The sequence below is a fragment of the Mercenaria mercenaria genome, chromosome 10 (genome assembly GCF_021730395.1).
Source record: "Mercenaria mercenaria strain notata chromosome 10, MADL_Memer_1, whole genome shotgun sequence".
Classification (NCBI taxonomy): Eukaryota; Metazoa; Mollusca; class Bivalvia; order Venerida; family Veneridae; genus Mercenaria; species Mercenaria mercenaria.
This window is the reverse complement of record NC_069370.1, coordinates 40,955,120-40,973,363: the sequence shown is the minus strand read 5'-3', so window position 1 is coordinate 40,973,363 and position 18,244 is coordinate 40,955,120. Positions and strand designations below refer to the sequence as shown.

The 18,244-nt window shown below is 36.3% G+C and overlaps 1 protein-coding gene across 1 annotated transcript in view; it reads right to left on the bottom strand.

The window, feature by feature from the left end:
• Positions 1–7,774: 7,774 nt before the first annotated feature.
• LOC123561819 (uncharacterized) overlaps positions 7,775–18,244 on the bottom strand; it is a 30,446-nt gene continuing 19,976 nt past the window's right edge. Inside the window, exons 15-21 of the mRNA XM_045354428.2 lie at positions 17,893–18,003; positions 17,316–17,432; positions 16,252–16,340; positions 12,880–13,005; positions 10,312–10,407; positions 9,313–9,401; positions 7,775–8,649 (exon numbers count right to left, since the gene is read on the bottom strand). Coding sequence (XP_045210363.2) covers positions 8,505–8,649; positions 9,313–9,401; positions 10,312–10,407; positions 12,880–13,005; positions 16,252–16,340; positions 17,316–17,432; positions 17,893–18,003 — 773 coding nt within the window. The 3' untranslated portion in view covers positions 7,775–8,504. The remainder of the gene's footprint in view (positions 8,650–9,312; positions 9,402–10,311; positions 10,408–12,879; positions 13,006–16,251; positions 16,341–17,315; positions 17,433–17,892; positions 18,004–18,244) is intronic.

The following is an 18,244-nucleotide window of genomic DNA, read 5'->3' as shown; positions in this document are numbered from 1 at the left end:
ATTTTTAATACTTAGTTAAAAAAACGTTTGTTTAAGCTGCAAGTTCAACAGTTTTGGGGAAATTTTTAACATCTTAATTTACGCAGAATGTTACAAAACGCATATCTGACACTGATAATCAAACTTTATTTGTTACTTATACCTAAATTGCATGTTTAAATTAAATTTATAATAGTGACTATGTTTTAATTGACTTTTCAGTATTGATTGTCAGCTTCATTTGGACTTTGATCTTGGAGTTCTAGTTAAATTTGCTATATCAAAATTTCAATCTCAAAATTAGCAGAGGGCGAAAAATATTTTGTGAACATGAGGCCAGTATTAGATATTTAAAATGAAGCGTATGCGGACATTTGATAATTCATTAAAATACTAAAAGGTTTTTCAATACTGTAAGTGACTTCGTCATATGGATAATATGAAATAAAACCATATACCAAAATCACTTCCCATTTTATCCTGTTTTGAGAACCCTACATGTGAACTAGCTGTTTCGTGTCTAAATCAAAGCACATACATTCCGAGCTGCGGGGACCTAATGGATAAGGCACCTGCCCCGCAATCGTGAGGTCGAAGGTTACTGAAGAGAGACTGGTTGGTGAGCCGCCAGCTAGTTAAATAATGGTTACCGATGCCTACCTGCCTGGTGCTCATAAGCCAATATGGCTGGCCATTTAAGTAGGTGTGACACTATAATAAACAAACACTACTTTTATACAGTACTTTAAAACTGTCAACAAAATACGATTGTAAAAGATCAGCTTGTGTGCATCGTATCACATAATGCATGTAATGCTGGTCTTGATTTGTATACGGAGCTTCATCTCCATATCCTTTTAAAATTAATGTCGTCTGCTAAGAAGATAAGTCGGCTTTTATACCTCGCAACAAAAGCACTTTATATTTATCAGCGAGAGCGATATTAAAATTGCATGAGGAAACTGCTTGGTGTTTGATTCTATCAATACTTTGAACTGTATCAGTGCATGTTACTTAATTACAGAATATTCATACCGGAAGTGCCGCTGCCTCGAGCTGTAGAAAATCTGACGAATGGTGCTGGCTGATGTCAGTTATGCTGCATATTTTTGCAACCTATAGAAATAACTACAGGATTCAGTGTAAAATCGATTATAATATCTGTGAAAGGATCCACGCAACAAAGCTATATACCAGCGACTCGATTTGACCGAGTCTGCTATAGAACGCTACCAAAACTACATAGAAGTGACTCGATTTGACTGAGTCTGTTATAGAACGCAACCAAGCAACACAACAGTAACTCGATTTGACTGAGTCTGTTACAAAACGCAACCAAAACTACATAGCAGTGACTCGATTTGACTGAGTCTGTTATAGAACGCAACCAAGCAACATAGCAGTGACTCAATTTGACTGAGTCTGTTACAGAACGCAACCAAAACTACATAGCAGTGACTCGATTTGACTGAGTCCGTTATAGAACGCAACCAAACTACATAGCAGTGACTCGATTTGACTGAGTCTGTTACAGAACACAACCAAGCAACATAACAGTAACTCGATTTGACTGAGTTTGTTATAGAACGCAACCAAACTACATAGCAGTGACTCGATTTGACTGAGTCTGTTATAGAACGCAATCAAGCAACATAACAGTAACTCAATTTGACTGAGGCTGTTATAGAACGCAACCAAACTACATAGCAGTGACTCGATTTGACTGAGTCTGTTATAGAACGCAACCAAGCAACATAACAGTAACTCGATTTGACTGAGTCTGTTATAGAACGCAACCAAACTACATAGCAGTGACTCGATTTGACTGAGTCTGTTACAGAACGCAACCAAACTGCATAACAGTAACTCGATTTGACTGAGTCTGTTCGTTAGAGGTAATGAAATGTGCAACACCCCTCACACCCGCTTGCACCGACTTAAGCGGAATTCAATCATAGTAGTGAATGCAATGTATGATGCGAAAGGAGCCCCTCCCCCTTCCCCCACGCATAGAAAATAAATAACAACACTGAGTCCAAGTACGGGGCCGCACGGCACTTATAAACACAATAATATCCAAATATCTTTTGAAGCAAGTGAACACCAGATAATTATTTTTTTAAGTATTCAATTTTGTCCGGAGCGAAAATGTCAGATCTGTTGTTCACAACTTAAAAAAAAAACTATCCGATGTAGAACATGTTTCAGTTATGCATTACAGGGCCGTAATGCGTTTAACGTCAAGTGCTCTCCTTAATTAGTAGCACTTTAAACGACAATAACAGCAGCTTTACCCTAAAATTAAAAAAATAGAATGTTATAAAACGATTTATGATTGCTATACTATGGACTTATCTTAGTCGTCAGTGCTTTATTATTTATTATATAATATTTCGCCACTCGTGAACAAAATGTAAAGAGTGAAAGGCGTAATTATATAAAAACAAATGTAATTTGTATTTCGCATCATTTAACCGACTTTCACCAATTATTTGATGTTCTCAGATGCTTAAATGAGCCGCGCCATGAGAAAACCAACATCGTGGGTTTGCGACCAGCATGGATCCAGACCAGCCTGCGCATCCGCGCAGTCTGGTCAGGATCCATGCTGTTCGCTTTCAAAGCCTATTGGAATTAGAGAAACTGTTAGCGAACAGCATGGATCCTGACCAGACTGCGCGGATACGCAGGCTGGTCTGGATCCATGCTGGTCGCACACCCACTATGTTGGTTTTCCCATGGCACGGCTCAAATATGAAAGGCGTACATTTTTATGTTCTTGATAGTGTTAATGTGGCATGAATTTCCGACTATTTACTAATCATATTCTTTCGCGTTCACGTGCAGTTCCATACTAGTTATATCATTACATCATAATGTCACTCTTGAGACAAGACTCTGTTCGTTTTTGAATTTACATTATCAGAGATTTTCAAATATTATAATCCACCGTGACATATATTTCCGACACACAGCAAATTATGGTTAAATATGGGCGCAAACATAATCATAAAAATATACCGCGCAAGCCTTCACAAGGTGTAATTTACTCAATCTTCGAAAAGAAAGCTATATGTGAGGTATAACCACCGTTACATAGCCAGGATCACCCTACCAAAATCAGCAATACCATTGTTGAAGTGCCAGAGAACCCCTACCTTTTTATAGGAATACTAGAACTAAAGGTGGCAATAGGTTCTACCAACTTCCAGCTAATGTCGACGCCTACAAGGGACTGGAACTTGCTGCCCACCACTGTTACCAACTGCCACATCCTTGATAGTTTCGGTACAGAGACCACGGTACTAGTTTTGCTGTTTTATCGGGCAACACAATTTTTATCCCAGGGTACCTACCAGACATTTTTGGCAGTTCTACCCCTTATTTTGGGAAGAACATGTCGCATTTAGTTCTGGCTGGGTATGAAAAAATAACTACTGATTTACTAGCGAATATGTTTCAAATAAACCTGGACACCATGAAACGTGGGAACCCGACAAGCAGCAAATGCACGCTTGTGAAACACCAACAATTACAATACCTCCTTATCTAGATGTCTCACAGCTTTTATAACTTGTAAACATGTTTTAAATGGACTGTCAGTTGAACCTACTGTTTGAATTATGCCCAAACTATGTAAATGGACACCTTGTCAATGTTTTAAATAAAACGATACAAGAGGTCAATAAACATAGTGCCAGATATAACTCGTTATATTTGTTTAATAATACACTCTTTAACATAATTTCTTTCAAAACCTGGTTGCCGCATTGATTGATGGCTTATTACAAACAAATCTAATAGATCTGTCCTGAAAAAATCTATCGACATTTACAGAAAGTCCTGTCACAGGTATAACTTGGCCTTTTTTCTGGCAGATCACATTCAAACAAAAATAAAAATAGTTTCTAGCAGACGAAATGCATTCAGATCAAATTAGTAAAACAGCAACAAGTGAGGCCGCGTAGGTGTATTTAGTAATAGTTAAAGTACCGATACGGGTGCATTATTGCAAATATCACAGGGTTAGGTGCAGTCAAGAGGTTTCCTGCGAAACTGATTTACCGTGACGCTTATAACACCTGGCCAAATGTGCAAAAATTTCTTCTTTTTTTTGACCATTTTTGAATCTGGTATATCTGGTACCTTGTGCACGGCTCGATTAATTATTGAGCAGAAATTGATAAACTATTTTCATCAGTAGCTCTATTACGCTTCGAGTTTCAACTTTCACATCAAACGTAATTCGCATGCCAATTAACGAATGCCTATTGTAAAACTGAATGAAATATTCTGCTAGCAGAACAGGAGCAAAATTGATTTGAATATAAACATTAATTATTAAATTGCACTTCCACAGAACGCTGTGATACATAAAAGAGTTGTTGCTTTTTTACTAATTGTTTATTTATTATGAATTAAAATGGTAGAATATAACCTTTTTGAAATATTCTTTAATTATTTAAATAGTCTGCATCAGTCTGGTTCGATACTGACTGATTAAGTCCGGGGATAAAACCAGCGCTATCTGAACATTATGCTCGACATGTTTGGCAGACGAGAATTGAAAATGACAGAGATCAAATGATGCGATGGAAAACAAGAGAGCCAAGAATACTAAGGCTCTGTATCACTCTGTCTTTCCCTTTTGACCAGCGATGAACGAGTTTCATGAATACAAAGATTCTGCCCAGGTTTCATATAAATCAGTAGAAAATACTGCCTCTAAAGTGTTATAAACAGTTGACCAGATTTCATGTATAGATCAGGCAGAAATGTAGCTATTATCGTTTACGCATGGTTTTTCTAAGATTTTCTAGTTTTTACTAGATGGGGAAGTTTCAGATTTGGCCTAAATTTCATTTAGTCGAATATCTTGCCGATGTTTCATGTAGATCAGTTAGAGGATATAATGACACAGAAAAAAACTGCACTTTTATATTTGCTGTACTTTTTAAGTATAGTAATTGAATGACAGTTTCGGCCATCAGTCACTTATAACTGCCTACAAATTGCACTATTTTGTCTTACATTTTATCGAATATTTGTCCTCGAAAATGACTGAAAATGGTATTACGATGCGAGTGCAAATCGAGCTGGTCTTGTTTTGTACGTTTTGTTTGGTTATTGTCGGTTTACTGAAACAGTATGCAATTGCAATCTGACTAAAGTACTTGATCTTCTAAACGAGGATCTGAGAACGACCTATTCACATTCGTCTTCTGTATATTTTGGATTTCCATTATTGCTATTTTTATGTTATCCAATCAGACGACTTGTTCGATTGTCAAAGGATAAGAAAAATATGCGGTTATTCCAGGACTCGAACCCGGGACCCCTCGCTTACAAAACAAGTGGCCTACCGACTGAGCTAACCGGCTATCTGATACATAATGACATAAGAATTGTAAATATCAAAAGTCAATGCTACATGTAGATTTGCAAGATGTAAGCTAAGCTCTGATTGGCTAGCGAAAGAGCCGTCAGAACGAGGCAATGAATAGGTCGTTTTCAGATCCTATGCGTAGCGTAATATAGGAGATGTACTTTAGTCAGATTGTATGCAATCGTATCCTTACAATCTAAATGCTCGGGAGTTATATTGACAACGTTTTCCGTCCAATTATGCTTCCGTTTTTACATCAGCATCCTGGTGAGGTGATGCACGATAATGCAATGCTACACGCAAACTTATCTCGCCAGACATGTTAACGTGATTCAATAGCAGGCTTACTCATCGGACATGAATCAAATCGAGCACACATATGACTGTCTTGGTCGGAGGACAAGAAAGAATGATGTAATTAACAACATTTGTGATTACAGTAACTTGTCCAAGAATGGAATGTCATTCCAAATCACGCCATTCGACGTGAAGTAAAGAATGCTGCTTTGATTCATTGTTCCTTCTCTTGAGAAGGAACACTTTGAATTGGTAAGTCACACTTGACTAAGCAACTGACCTAGAAAACTGTTGTATTTACAAGCTGGCCAATCACACTCCTTGACCTTAGAAATAACCTCTGATGTTAAAATTATTCTTTCCTATTTGAGGCGACCCTCTGACTGAACGCGCTCCGCGGATAACATATTACTAAACCCGATGATGGAAAAGTGGCTTTGTTGAAACATGGTAAACATTTTATTTGTCACGAAGGTTAACATACGTCGTTATTGTCCAAATTTATTTGACCTGTCAAACAATGGACCCGGCTTTTATTATATTCTGTTCGAGCCTATATAAGATTAACATGAATGCCGGGAACATGTTTTGACAGGTCAATTAAATAGCACAATACCTTCGAATGCATGGTCAATATGTGAAAACAAACCCCATTGCGACCCTTTAATTGTGCGCAACAAATTCACGCATCGAATAGTACTCTACATGTGGACTGACCGGGTCAACCGGGTGTAATAGCGGACGTGACATTTTTCGGTAGTAGAAAACAACATAGTTCTTTTTAAAAATTCTAGTGTTTTTTTTGTATTTGGTACAGAAATAAACGCACCCTTGGTGCAAAATGTAACTCCCCCGGGGGTGCTTAAACGTGGGGATACGGAATGTCAATAAGGTAGAATGGTCTTGTCCTAGAGTCCGATCCTGGGGTTCCACACTCTGATGACCAATATTTAAAACAGACATTGCAACTAAAATTTTACAAGATGATCATTATATATTTATATAGATGTGCCCTAGAAGGAACTTTTGCTATGCTTTAACTTGTACGAGATTTGAACTCAGTCGGTATTAAACAAATCACAGCTACTGATCACACGAACGACGTAAAGCTGATCTGTGCTATTTTCTGACAATGATTTTGAAATGCGGTCTCTACACTGTTAACAAGGTTTTTCTATGATTTGACCTATTGACCTAACCTTTGACCTCCGAACTAGACAGATTTAATCAATGAAAAAACATGTCACCTTGTTTATGAAGATCAGGTAGAAAATGCGGCCTCTAGAGTGTTAGCAAAGTTTTTTTTCTGTGATTTGACTTAGTGACATTTCTTTTGACAAAATATGAGTGTTTCGAAGTTGTCTTAGATTTTAGTAAAACATTTCGACCTTGTTTGATGAAGATCAGGTAGAAAATGTGTGTGTTAACAACATTTTTCTACCATCTGATGAAGTGACCTAGTTTTTTAACCCAGATGACCAAGTACCAAACTGGTCTGATATATTTATCTCCCCTGCAGTTTCTTAACTGTCCAATACACCTTTCTGCACAAATTGTCTTATTTACAGTCATACAACATACAAGCAGATATAAATTCAAAACATGTGAGAGACCAATTACTAAGTGCTGACACTGGAAGGCCTAAACAGGTCACTTTGTCAAATATGAATACCAAACTTTTACAGTAAGATGAAAACAACTGATTTTATAGTTATATAAGTCTACTTTTTGAACGAAAAATTTGTGAGAAATAACTTCCCTCAATCATTTACATACGAATGAACAACTCAAGTGTTTTAAATTAATGAAAACAATTTTATTATTGAAAATAAGTTCGGATAACAATATAGACATAAAAAAATAAGTAACAAGAAAGTATAAGGAAAATAAAAATATAATACTACTATCTTATCACAGACAATTTTGGTATTGGTACCATATCACAACAATTCAAAAATCACATTTGTATAAGTTAGTGTGAGAAAAATGTGAATTAGCATTTTTATGAGAATTACCTACCGGGTACTTCACAATGTGGATAAAACTATAAATTTTGTATAAGAGATTCAACGAATGCAAAGGTTCCCAAAGTTCTTTTTCAACTTTTGTTACTGGGCAATCATCAATATTTGTGGGTGTATAATTTTCGTAGGTTATGTGGTTAATGCAGGGAAATTGAATTCTAAATGAATATGCTAAATTCCTATTCATTTAATGTCCTGAAAGTTGAAATTCACAATTCAAATCCAAATGAAATAGTCGTTTTGGTTCAAGCCACGAAATTTCGTGCATACGAAATTAGATGATTCCAAAGTACTTGATCACGACACGCCTATAGAATCATTATTTTTCTTCACGAGCAGTAACCAGGAAAACTGAACTTAGTGGCACAAATTTCAGGCAAAAATTCAAAATTTGCATGATAACTTTCTTGTGTACCAATTAATCAGTCATTGTTAGAAATCTAGATATGTTTTTCTTTAGTTAATAATCACTACCCTATTAACCTTTATCAATAAAATGCTGGAAAATATATGTACCTCTCTGGAAAATGTATGTACCTCTTTACATGTCTTTTTGTTTATGAAACTATATATTGTGCATGTATTTTGTAAATTGATCGCCAGCAGCTGTATATGCATTTTTTAAGACAAGATGATTTGTGGCAGGTTATATTCTGGGACAGGATTGTTGATATTCATGGCTGTTTTATATCGGCCAATTGCAATGCTGCAAATTGAAATATTTGTAAATATTAGTGTAAAATGAAAATCACAAAAAGTCATCTTAGCAACAGTAAGGAACGTAAGTCTGGATTTCCTGAAAATGCTCAGTGTGCAGTCTACCAGATACGACCATCCGCATACGCAGGATGTGCGAGTCTGTAAGCATGACGTTTCCACGACGCCTCTGTTGTGTTTATAATTAATGTCTTGTGTTCCGCCTCTTCTCGCGCTCTCAATTTCTGTCGAGTCTCTCTGTCAGCCCTGTAAAGGTACATCAGCATTGTAAATTGTAAATTGTAAAATGACTGCCCATAAACCAAAACTAACCAGTAACTAAAGTCTGACTAAAATAGGGGCAGTAGTTAAGAAGATATAAAGAAATTGATAAGCTTGCCATGAAACTCTACCCAAAATGCAACATCAAAGCAAGGGTAAGTACAATACCCTTCCTTATTTTTCTAATAGTTGAGCTAATAATGTTACAAAAGGGGAATTAATGTGATAAAGCTGCAGAAAAATGTATGCGGACAACAGCATGTGGACAATAGCAATTGGACAACAGTATGTGAATAACAGCATGCGAACAATAGTAGGTGACCAATAGTATATGGACAACTGCATGCAGACAATAGCATATGGAAAATAGCGATTAGACAATAGTATGTGGACATCGGCATTTGAACAATAGTAGGTGGCCCATAGTATATGGACAACAGCAACTGGACAATAGTATATTGACAACAGCATGTACACAATAGCAATTGGGCAATGGTATGTGGACAATAGCATGTGAACAAAAGCACTTGGACAATAGTATGTGGACAATAGCACATGGACAATAGTATGTGGACAAAAGTCAATAGTATGTGGACAATAGTATGTGGACAATAGCATATGGACATCAGCAATGTTAATTCTACTTACACAGCCTTCTGTTCTATTTCTGCACTGGCATCATTGTCCACTTGAACTTTGACCTCTGACATCATAAAAGCTTGACCAAATAACTTTGCCTAGAAAAATATTAAGATATCACAACATTTTGCTACAGTAAGCACAACCAACAATAATGTGCATTTCAATGGTATTATATAATGTATTTCATTTCTGTATCATAATGAATGGGGCAAACATTCAATTTTATTTCAAAATTTTAAGGAACTATTTGGTGGTAATAGTGGAAGTCTGAAGTAAAAGACATTGATGAAATAAGATCTAGACAGTGTTTATATTATATCTTGTATGGAAAAAAAAAACCCTTATAAAAAGTCTGTACATATGTTGATGGGATATCTTTTCTTAGTCACTCAATAAAGATGATACAGTAAAATGATGGAAATCCAGCTCTACTATAACAATCAACAAATCCAGCAGTTTGAATTATACTAAATTATGACGTTTAATATGTTAAAGATCTGTTATGTTTTCAAAATGTACATCTGAATGCATGCTCCTTTAAAAACTGATGTATGCTTTAACATATAGTTAATGATGCTGGTATTGATGTCAGTAAGTTATAGTTTTTTTTCTGATAATCACAATCATATAATAAGTCTCTGGGAGTACAATTTAAAATTTTTCATGATTTTTGACAAACAAATGCTTTAATAAAACCTAGAAAAATAGTAATAATTAAAATTTCAACATGACTTTTTAACAGCAAATTATTTTAAATGTTGAAATATTTCAATAGGTATAAGCATTCTGTTGAAAATAATATAAGACGATTTTGTAGGACCAGTGATAATGACCAACCTAATAATGACCATGCTTTTGACCAAGTTTTGTGAATATCCATCAAAATGCCTTTTTTACTATTTAGAGGTTTTTGGTGGCTCCTAAGTGCAGTTTAAACTTGTGGATGATGGGTGAAGCCCAACCCTTAGGTTCAGGTGAGTTCATCTATCAGAAGAGAAAAGTCACCTCTCCACTGTTAAAGTAGTCAATCGCCTTGGTAACAGATTCCTGATCGCTCATGACTACCCAGCCTACACCATTGATACTTCTTGTAACAGGGTCCTGTATATACATACAACAGAATAAATAAATTTAGTGCGTAAAACAGTGTAAACACAAGGTAAAAACAAAGAATCAGCTAGGAATGCGATCAATTCTAAGAACTACCAACAACATAAGTCATAATTTGATACTGAATGCCATTATGAAAATAATGAATAATTTATGTCGCACTGACAATCATAGTAATACACCGAATATTGAATAATAATTAATGATACAACGACAATCATAATTTTATATACACTGAATACTGAATAATAATTACTGATGCAATGACAATCATAATCTGATACTGATTGATGTTAAATATTGACTATCGGAAAATAATCTATCATGTAATGATTTAGTTCCACAAAAAAACCCAGCCAAACTGAACTCTGAAAAAATAAACCATGACTCTATCGCGGAATTAGCAATGCTGTATCTTTTGAAGTCTTACAGCTCCTTCACATGTTTAATATATCATGCAGACCAAATCCATTTTGCTTGAAATGAATTAAGTTAAAACTTTTAGTAATTTTTCTTATTGATAAGAACAGTTTATTTAACTAGAAATTGCTTTTGTAAAAAAGCGCATGTCTCCCCCAATGCAAAGTCCTATAGGCAATAAGTCAATAGGGGTCAGGAGTGAAAGTCAAAGAGACACTGATGGTTGGCTGCAATAGGGATCATCTACTTGGCATGTCCAGTCATCCCGCTAAGTTTCAACACTCTTGGCCTAGTGGTTCTTAAGTCACTGTTCAGGCTCCTGTGACCTTGAACTTTGATCAAGTGACCCCAAAATAAATAGGGGTCATCTACTCTGCATGTCCAACCATCCTATTAAGTTTCAACATTCTAGGTCAAGTGGTTCTCAAGTTATTTTCCGGAAATGATTTTACATGACCAGGCCCCTGTGACCTTGACCTTTAATAGACTGACCCAAAAATCAATAGGGGTCATCTACTCTGCATGTTCAATCATCCTATGAAGTTTCAACATTCTGGGTCAAGTGATTCTCAAGTTATTGATCGGAAATTGTTTTCCATGTTCAGGCTCCTGTGACCTTGACCTTTAACAGAGTGACCCCAAAATCATCAGGGGTCATCTACTCTGCATGTTCAATCATCCTATGAAGTTTCAACATTCTGGGTCAAGAGGTTCTCAAGTTATTGATCGGAAATGGTTATCAATGTTCAGGCCCCTGTGACCTTGACCTTTAAAGGAGTGACCCCAAAAACAAACAGGGGTCATTTACTCTGCAGGAGTAATCATCCTATGAAGTTTCAACATTCTGGGTCGAGATGTTCTCAAGTTATTGATTGGAAACGGTTTTCGATGTTCAGGCCCCTGTGACCTTGACCTTCAACAGAGTGACCCCAAAATCGATAGGGGTCATCTACTCCGCATGACCAATCATCCTATTAAGTTTCAATATTCTGGGTCAAGTGGTTCTCAAGTTACTGACCGGAAATGGTTTTCAATGTTCAGGCCCCTGTGACCTTGACCTTCTATAGAGTGACCCCAAAATCAATAGGGGTCATCTACTCTGCATGACCAATCATCCTATGAAGTTTCAACATTCTGGGTCAAGTCGTTCTCAAGTTACTGATCGGAAATGGTTTTCCATGTTCAGGCCCCATGTGACCTTGACCTTCGACGGAGTGACACCAAAATCAATAGGGCTCATCTACTTTACATGACCAATCATCCTATGAAGTTTCAACATTCTGGGTCAAGTCGTTCTTGAGTTATAGATTGGAAATGGTTTTCCATGTTCAGGCCCCTGTGACCTTGACCTTCAACAGAGTGACCCCAAAATCGATAGGGGTCATCTACTCCGCATGAGCAATCATCCTATTAAGTTTCAATATTCTGGGTCAAGTGGTTCTCAAGTTACTGACCGGAAATGGTTTTCAATGTTAAGGCCCCTGTGACCTTGACCTTCGACGGAGTGACCCCAAAATCAATAGGGCTCATCTACTTTACATGACCAATCATCCTATGAAGTTTCAACATTCTGGGTCAAGTCGTTCTCAAGTTATAGATCGGAAATGGTTTTCCATGTTCAGGCCCCTGTGACCTTGACCTTTGACAAAGTGACCCCAAAAACAATATGGGTCGTCTCCTCCATAAGCTCACCAACCTATGAAGTTTGAAGGTTCTAGGTCAAATGGTTCTGCAGTTATTGCTCGGAAATGAAGTGTGACGTACGGATGGACGGACAGGGCAAAAACAATATGTCTCCCCCAGAGGGGGGGGGGGGGGGGGGGCCGGAGGGGAGACATAATTACATCCTAGTCATAGCTTCTATGCTGTCTAAACAGCTGATTGCATGTACTGACATGCTGCTTTTTAACTATAAAAATTGACTGCATGATATTTATTTTTATCTCTATTTTGTTAAATCTTAAAAACAAAACAAATTTCATTATAAATGTAAGGCTTATCTAGAAAAAGTACTAAGTGCTATATCAACGTATAGCTATATACCTTCATCATGCATGTTTCCTCAACACTACAGTCAGCATCCATCTCTAAGATAGCTTCTAGTTTCTGTAACGTGGCGTTGCCAGGCAGGTTGCTAACATAGATACAACGGTCTCTCTGGGCCGGTAACTGCATTACACATTCAATAAAATTTTACATTTTCATATATTTTCTCATATGTAAAACTTTACAGATTGACAACAAACTTCATCTTAAACACTCCCTATTAATTTAGTCTTTTCAATTTTCTTTCTGTTATTTTCCTGTTAAATGTGTTTGACTAACTTCAATACTGTATATTGTATGCAATTCTAGGTCTGTTATTCTCAAAGGTTTGTTATTTGATAAACTTTAAGACAGATATGATATCCTTGCTAGCTAAATAGGATTTTCCTGTAATGCTGAAGGTGCTAGAAAAAATCTGTCTTTCGCCTAGGATGTACAGTAACTGTTATGCTTTAATTAATGAATAAATGTGTTAATTCATATAACACAATGATGAAATAGTGCTCTAAACTTTTTTTTATTTTACTTGTTAATATTTGAAGGATATGGATGCAAGAAAAAGAAACTATCACTGGCTGCAGGTGTGGATAGAAATACCTAACTCTTGGGTAACTATTTTTGTTAAAAAATAACCAAATACTCTCATGCTGGATGATTATATCCCCACCTTCAACTAGCAAAAGATTCATATAATCTGACATTGTATCTGAAAAGTTCAAGCTAATCTGTCACAGCTAAAATTAAATCTATTATTGACATTAGGAAAATATCACCCAATTTCTAAAAATTTCTAAAGTAAATGACAAAATGTAAAACAAGAGGACCATGATGATCCTGAATCGCTCACCTCTTCCCACATGACCCAGTTTTGAGTATGACGTCATTTTTTCTATTATTTGACATAGTGACCTAGTTTTTGAGCTCATGTGACCCAGTTTTAAACTTGACCTAGATATTATCAAGATAAAAATTCTGACCAATTTTCAAGAAGATCCATTGAAAAATATGGTCTCTAGAGAAGTCACAAGGTTTTTCTATTATTTGACCTACTGACCTAGTTTTCGAGGGTACGTGACCCTGTTTTGAATTTTACCTAGATATCATCAAAGTGAACATTCTCACTAATTTTCATGAAGATCTCATGAAAAATATGGCCTCTAGAGAGGTCACAAGGTTTTTCTATTTTTATACCTACTGGCCTAGTTTTGACCGCACGTGACCCAGTTTCAAAACTGACCTAGATATCATCAAGGTGAACATTCAGATCAATTTTCATGAAGATCCATTGAAAAATATGGCCTCTAGAGAGGTCAAAAGATTTTAATAATTTTAGACCTACTGACCTAGTTTTTGAACGCAGTTGACCCAGTTTCAAACTTGACCTAGATATCATCAAGATGAACATTCAGACCAACTTTCATACAGATCTCATGAAAAGTATGGCCTCTAGAGAGGTCACAAGGTTTTTTCGTTATTTGACCTATTGACCTAGCTTTTTAAGGCACGTGACCCAGTTTCAAACTTGACCTAGATATCATCAAGGTGAACATTCTGACCAATTTTTATGGAGATCCATTCACAAGTATGGCCTCTAGAGAGGTCACAAGGTTTTTCTATTTTTAGACCTACTGACCAAGTTTTTGATCGCACATGACTCAGTTTCGAAATTGACCTAGATATCATCAGGATGAACATTCAGACCAACTTTCATACAGATCCCATGAAAAATATGGCCTTTAGAGAGGTCACAAGGTTTTTCTATTATTTGACCTACTGACCTAGTTTTTGATGGCACGTGACCCACTTTCGAAACTGACCTAGATATCATCAAGATGAACATTCAGACCAACTTTCATACAGATCCCATGAAAAATATGGCCTCTAGAGATGTCACAAGGTTTTTCTATTATTTGACCTACTGACCTAGTTTTTGATGGTACGTGACCCACTTTCGAACTTGACCTAGATATCATCAAGATGAACATTCTGACCAATTTTCATGAAGATCTCATGAAATATATGGCCTTTAGAGAGGTCACAAGGTTTTTCTATTTTTAGACCTACTGACCTAGTTTTTGACCGCACGTTACCCAGTTTCGAACTTAACCTAGATATCATCAAGATGAACATTCAAACCAACTTTCATACAGATCCCATGAAAAATGTGGCCTTTAGAGAGGTCACAAGGTTTTTCTATTATTTGACCTACTGACCTAGTTTTTGATGGCATTTGACCCAGTTTCAAACTTGACCTAGATATCATCAACATGAGCATTCAGACCAATTTTCATGAAGATCTTGTGAAATATATGGCCTCTAGAGAGGTCACAAGGTTTTTCTATTTTTAGACCTACTGACCTAATTTTTGATGGCACGTGACCCAGTTTCGAACTTGGCCTAGATATCATCAAGTTGAACATTCTGACCAATTTTCATGAAGATCTTATGAAATATATGGCCTCTAGAGAGGTCACAAGGTTTTTCTATTTTTAGACCTACTGACCTAGTTTTTAAAGGCACATGACCCAGTTTCGAACTTGACCTGGATATCATCAAGATGAACATTCTGACCAACTTTCATAAAGATCCCATGAAAAATGTGACCTCTAGAGTGGTCACAAGCAAAAGTTTACGGACGCAAGCACGCACGGACGAACGCACGGACGACGGACGCCGGACACCGCGCGATCACAAAAGCTCACCTTGTCACTTTGTGACAGGTGAGCTAATAAAATGCTTTGTTTTGCTAAACTAACAACAAATGTCTCAAAGAAGTGCACAAATTGGTTAAGAATTACCACAGGAATTAGTATTTTCATCACTCTGTGTATAAAAACAGAAAAAAACAGCCTTTCATTTTCACTATGTTTTTAAATGAAGCTTTTCTTCATAACTTTTCTTCTTCTTTTTGCAAATACTAGTTTTCAGTGTGAGACTGACTGGAAAATGTTTAACATCTAGATGTTTCCCTTTAAATGAAAATTTGAAGATGAAATGTCTATTTGAACAACTTATGTAAATTTAATATCTTAGAATTACCTTATGTGAAATAGTTAAGCAGATTAGACATCAACGTTATAAAAGCAATACATGTTACTCATTCTCGTTAACTTTCAAGAAAATTGGGGGCCACTTTCTTATGTAAAATCCTACATAACTCATTTATCAAATTCCAAATGAAAAAGCCTGTACAGTACTGAAACCTTATGAAAGAAATGTCCTCATCTTATCCATTGCACAACACCCACTCCCTCAAACAGAAAATGTCAGTTTACATCCCCCTCCCCCTCCCCACTCCCCCAATAAACAAAATACAATATGAAACCCCAACAGATGTAGATGCAAAAATTTTTTTTTTCCATCATATACCTTGAGCCAAGATGGTGTGTCAGTTGTTGGTCTGTCAGCCCCTGTTATCATGTCCCATTCATTCTCAGACCACACACACTTCTCAGTACCTGTAAACACGTGTACCAAAAGTTAAAGGATAGTAACCCAATTCATTATTCCCATTACAGGTTAAACACAGGGTAAAGCAATATCCCTTTTCATGTTACAACTTGGTGAGATTCTTAATATTTACTATAACCATAATTAATGTGAATGTAATGAAATAATGTGAGCCGTGACATGAGAAAACCAACATAGTGGGTTTGCGACCAGCATGGATCCAGACCAGCCTGCGCATCCGTGCAGTCTGGTCAGGATCCATGCTGTTCACTAACAGTTTCTCCAATTCCAATAGGTTTTAAAAGCGAACAGCATGGAGCCTGACCAGACTGCGTGGAAGCGCAGGCTGGTCTGGATCCATGCTGGTCGCAAACCCACTATGTTGGTTTTCTCATGGCATGGCTCATATTTACTATAACCATAATTAATGTGAATGTAATGAAATAATGTAATTTTATGAGATGTATTTAAAGATATCCCAGGCCCATCTTTCTCTAAAATGTCTCACATTTACATAATTACTTCAAATGTAGAAAATTCTTGTCAACTGTTTTAACTACTAAAGGTATGAGTTGACTGTGTATGTAGAAGTACATTCATGATGAAAATGTCACGCAATAACAGTCGTTTGTTAAAATAACTTCCAGCATTGTAGCAGTACCTAGTACATAGTTCTACTGTGTATAGCTACACAAGTAATAAACATATACTGTTTTAAACCCAATACAGAGCACTGTAAATGCACACTTGTTTATTTTATGTTTCTAAAAACAATAAGTAGTAATTGTTCATATATTAAAACATGAAATTTTGGTATGTTTAAGACAATTCAATAGAGTACTCAAAGAGTTTATTATTTACCCAGGACAAACACACAAAACATGACATATAGGTCCAACTGCAATTCAAACACGCCTAGTATTAAGGATATCATACATGTATCTTATAACTAAGGAAGTTCTTCTTAGCTAGGTAAAACTTACTTTTTCCTTTCAGAAAGCAGCATATCTGCATGATATGGTGGAATGACAGACTTGGTAAACGTTCCTGTATAAAATCTGTCTTGATACATCTACTGTCTATAGCCTGACCTACGTTTCCTGAAGAGAAATTCGAAAAGTTTACTTTACCTATCCAGTACAACATATCTACAGTGAACATCACTGGGAAGATGGAGTTACCTATAGAGATTTCTTTGAAATAATACTGTGAAATCAGTTCTGCAAAGGAATAACTTTTTTGTGACTTTGGAGCTTGAGTCAATCCACAAAATTAAACTCCACAACACAAGTGAAATTACTATTCATTGAAATCCACAAATTCACAGCACCATGAAAAAGCCATTTTTCATTCTGTTATACATGCATGTCTTTACAAAAAAACATTTATTATATAATGCAATAAACACATTTCCTTGTAAAACTTGGTTGATTCTAACTATACAACACAATCTTATATCAAGATATTTTGCAGCAAGTGCTTTTATCATTTATATACTTTTTCTTTAATTTATGAAGAGATGATTAAAAGTTACTGTAAACCACTTTAATATGGAAATACCTGTATGACCTCCCATATTGGTCAAATTAACAAGAAGTCCATCAGGTAGATTGGAAGGTAGATCACAACATCCAGGCTTCACTTTGTCCCCATCCATCTGTATCTTGTATCCTGTAGTCAACAATGATTAGCCCTTACCTGCTAATTTTCTATAATGAACATGTCCATCTTTCAATTTGGACAGTACCAATAACAGTCAAAAGGGGTGCATACTAAAAAGATATTGACAAACAGTGCAGATCATGATCAGACTGCACGGATGTGTAGTACTAGGCTGATCATGATCTGCACTGGTCGCAAAGGCAGAATCAGTTGTGTCCAGCATGATGAGGGTTAAACCACTATAACTTCT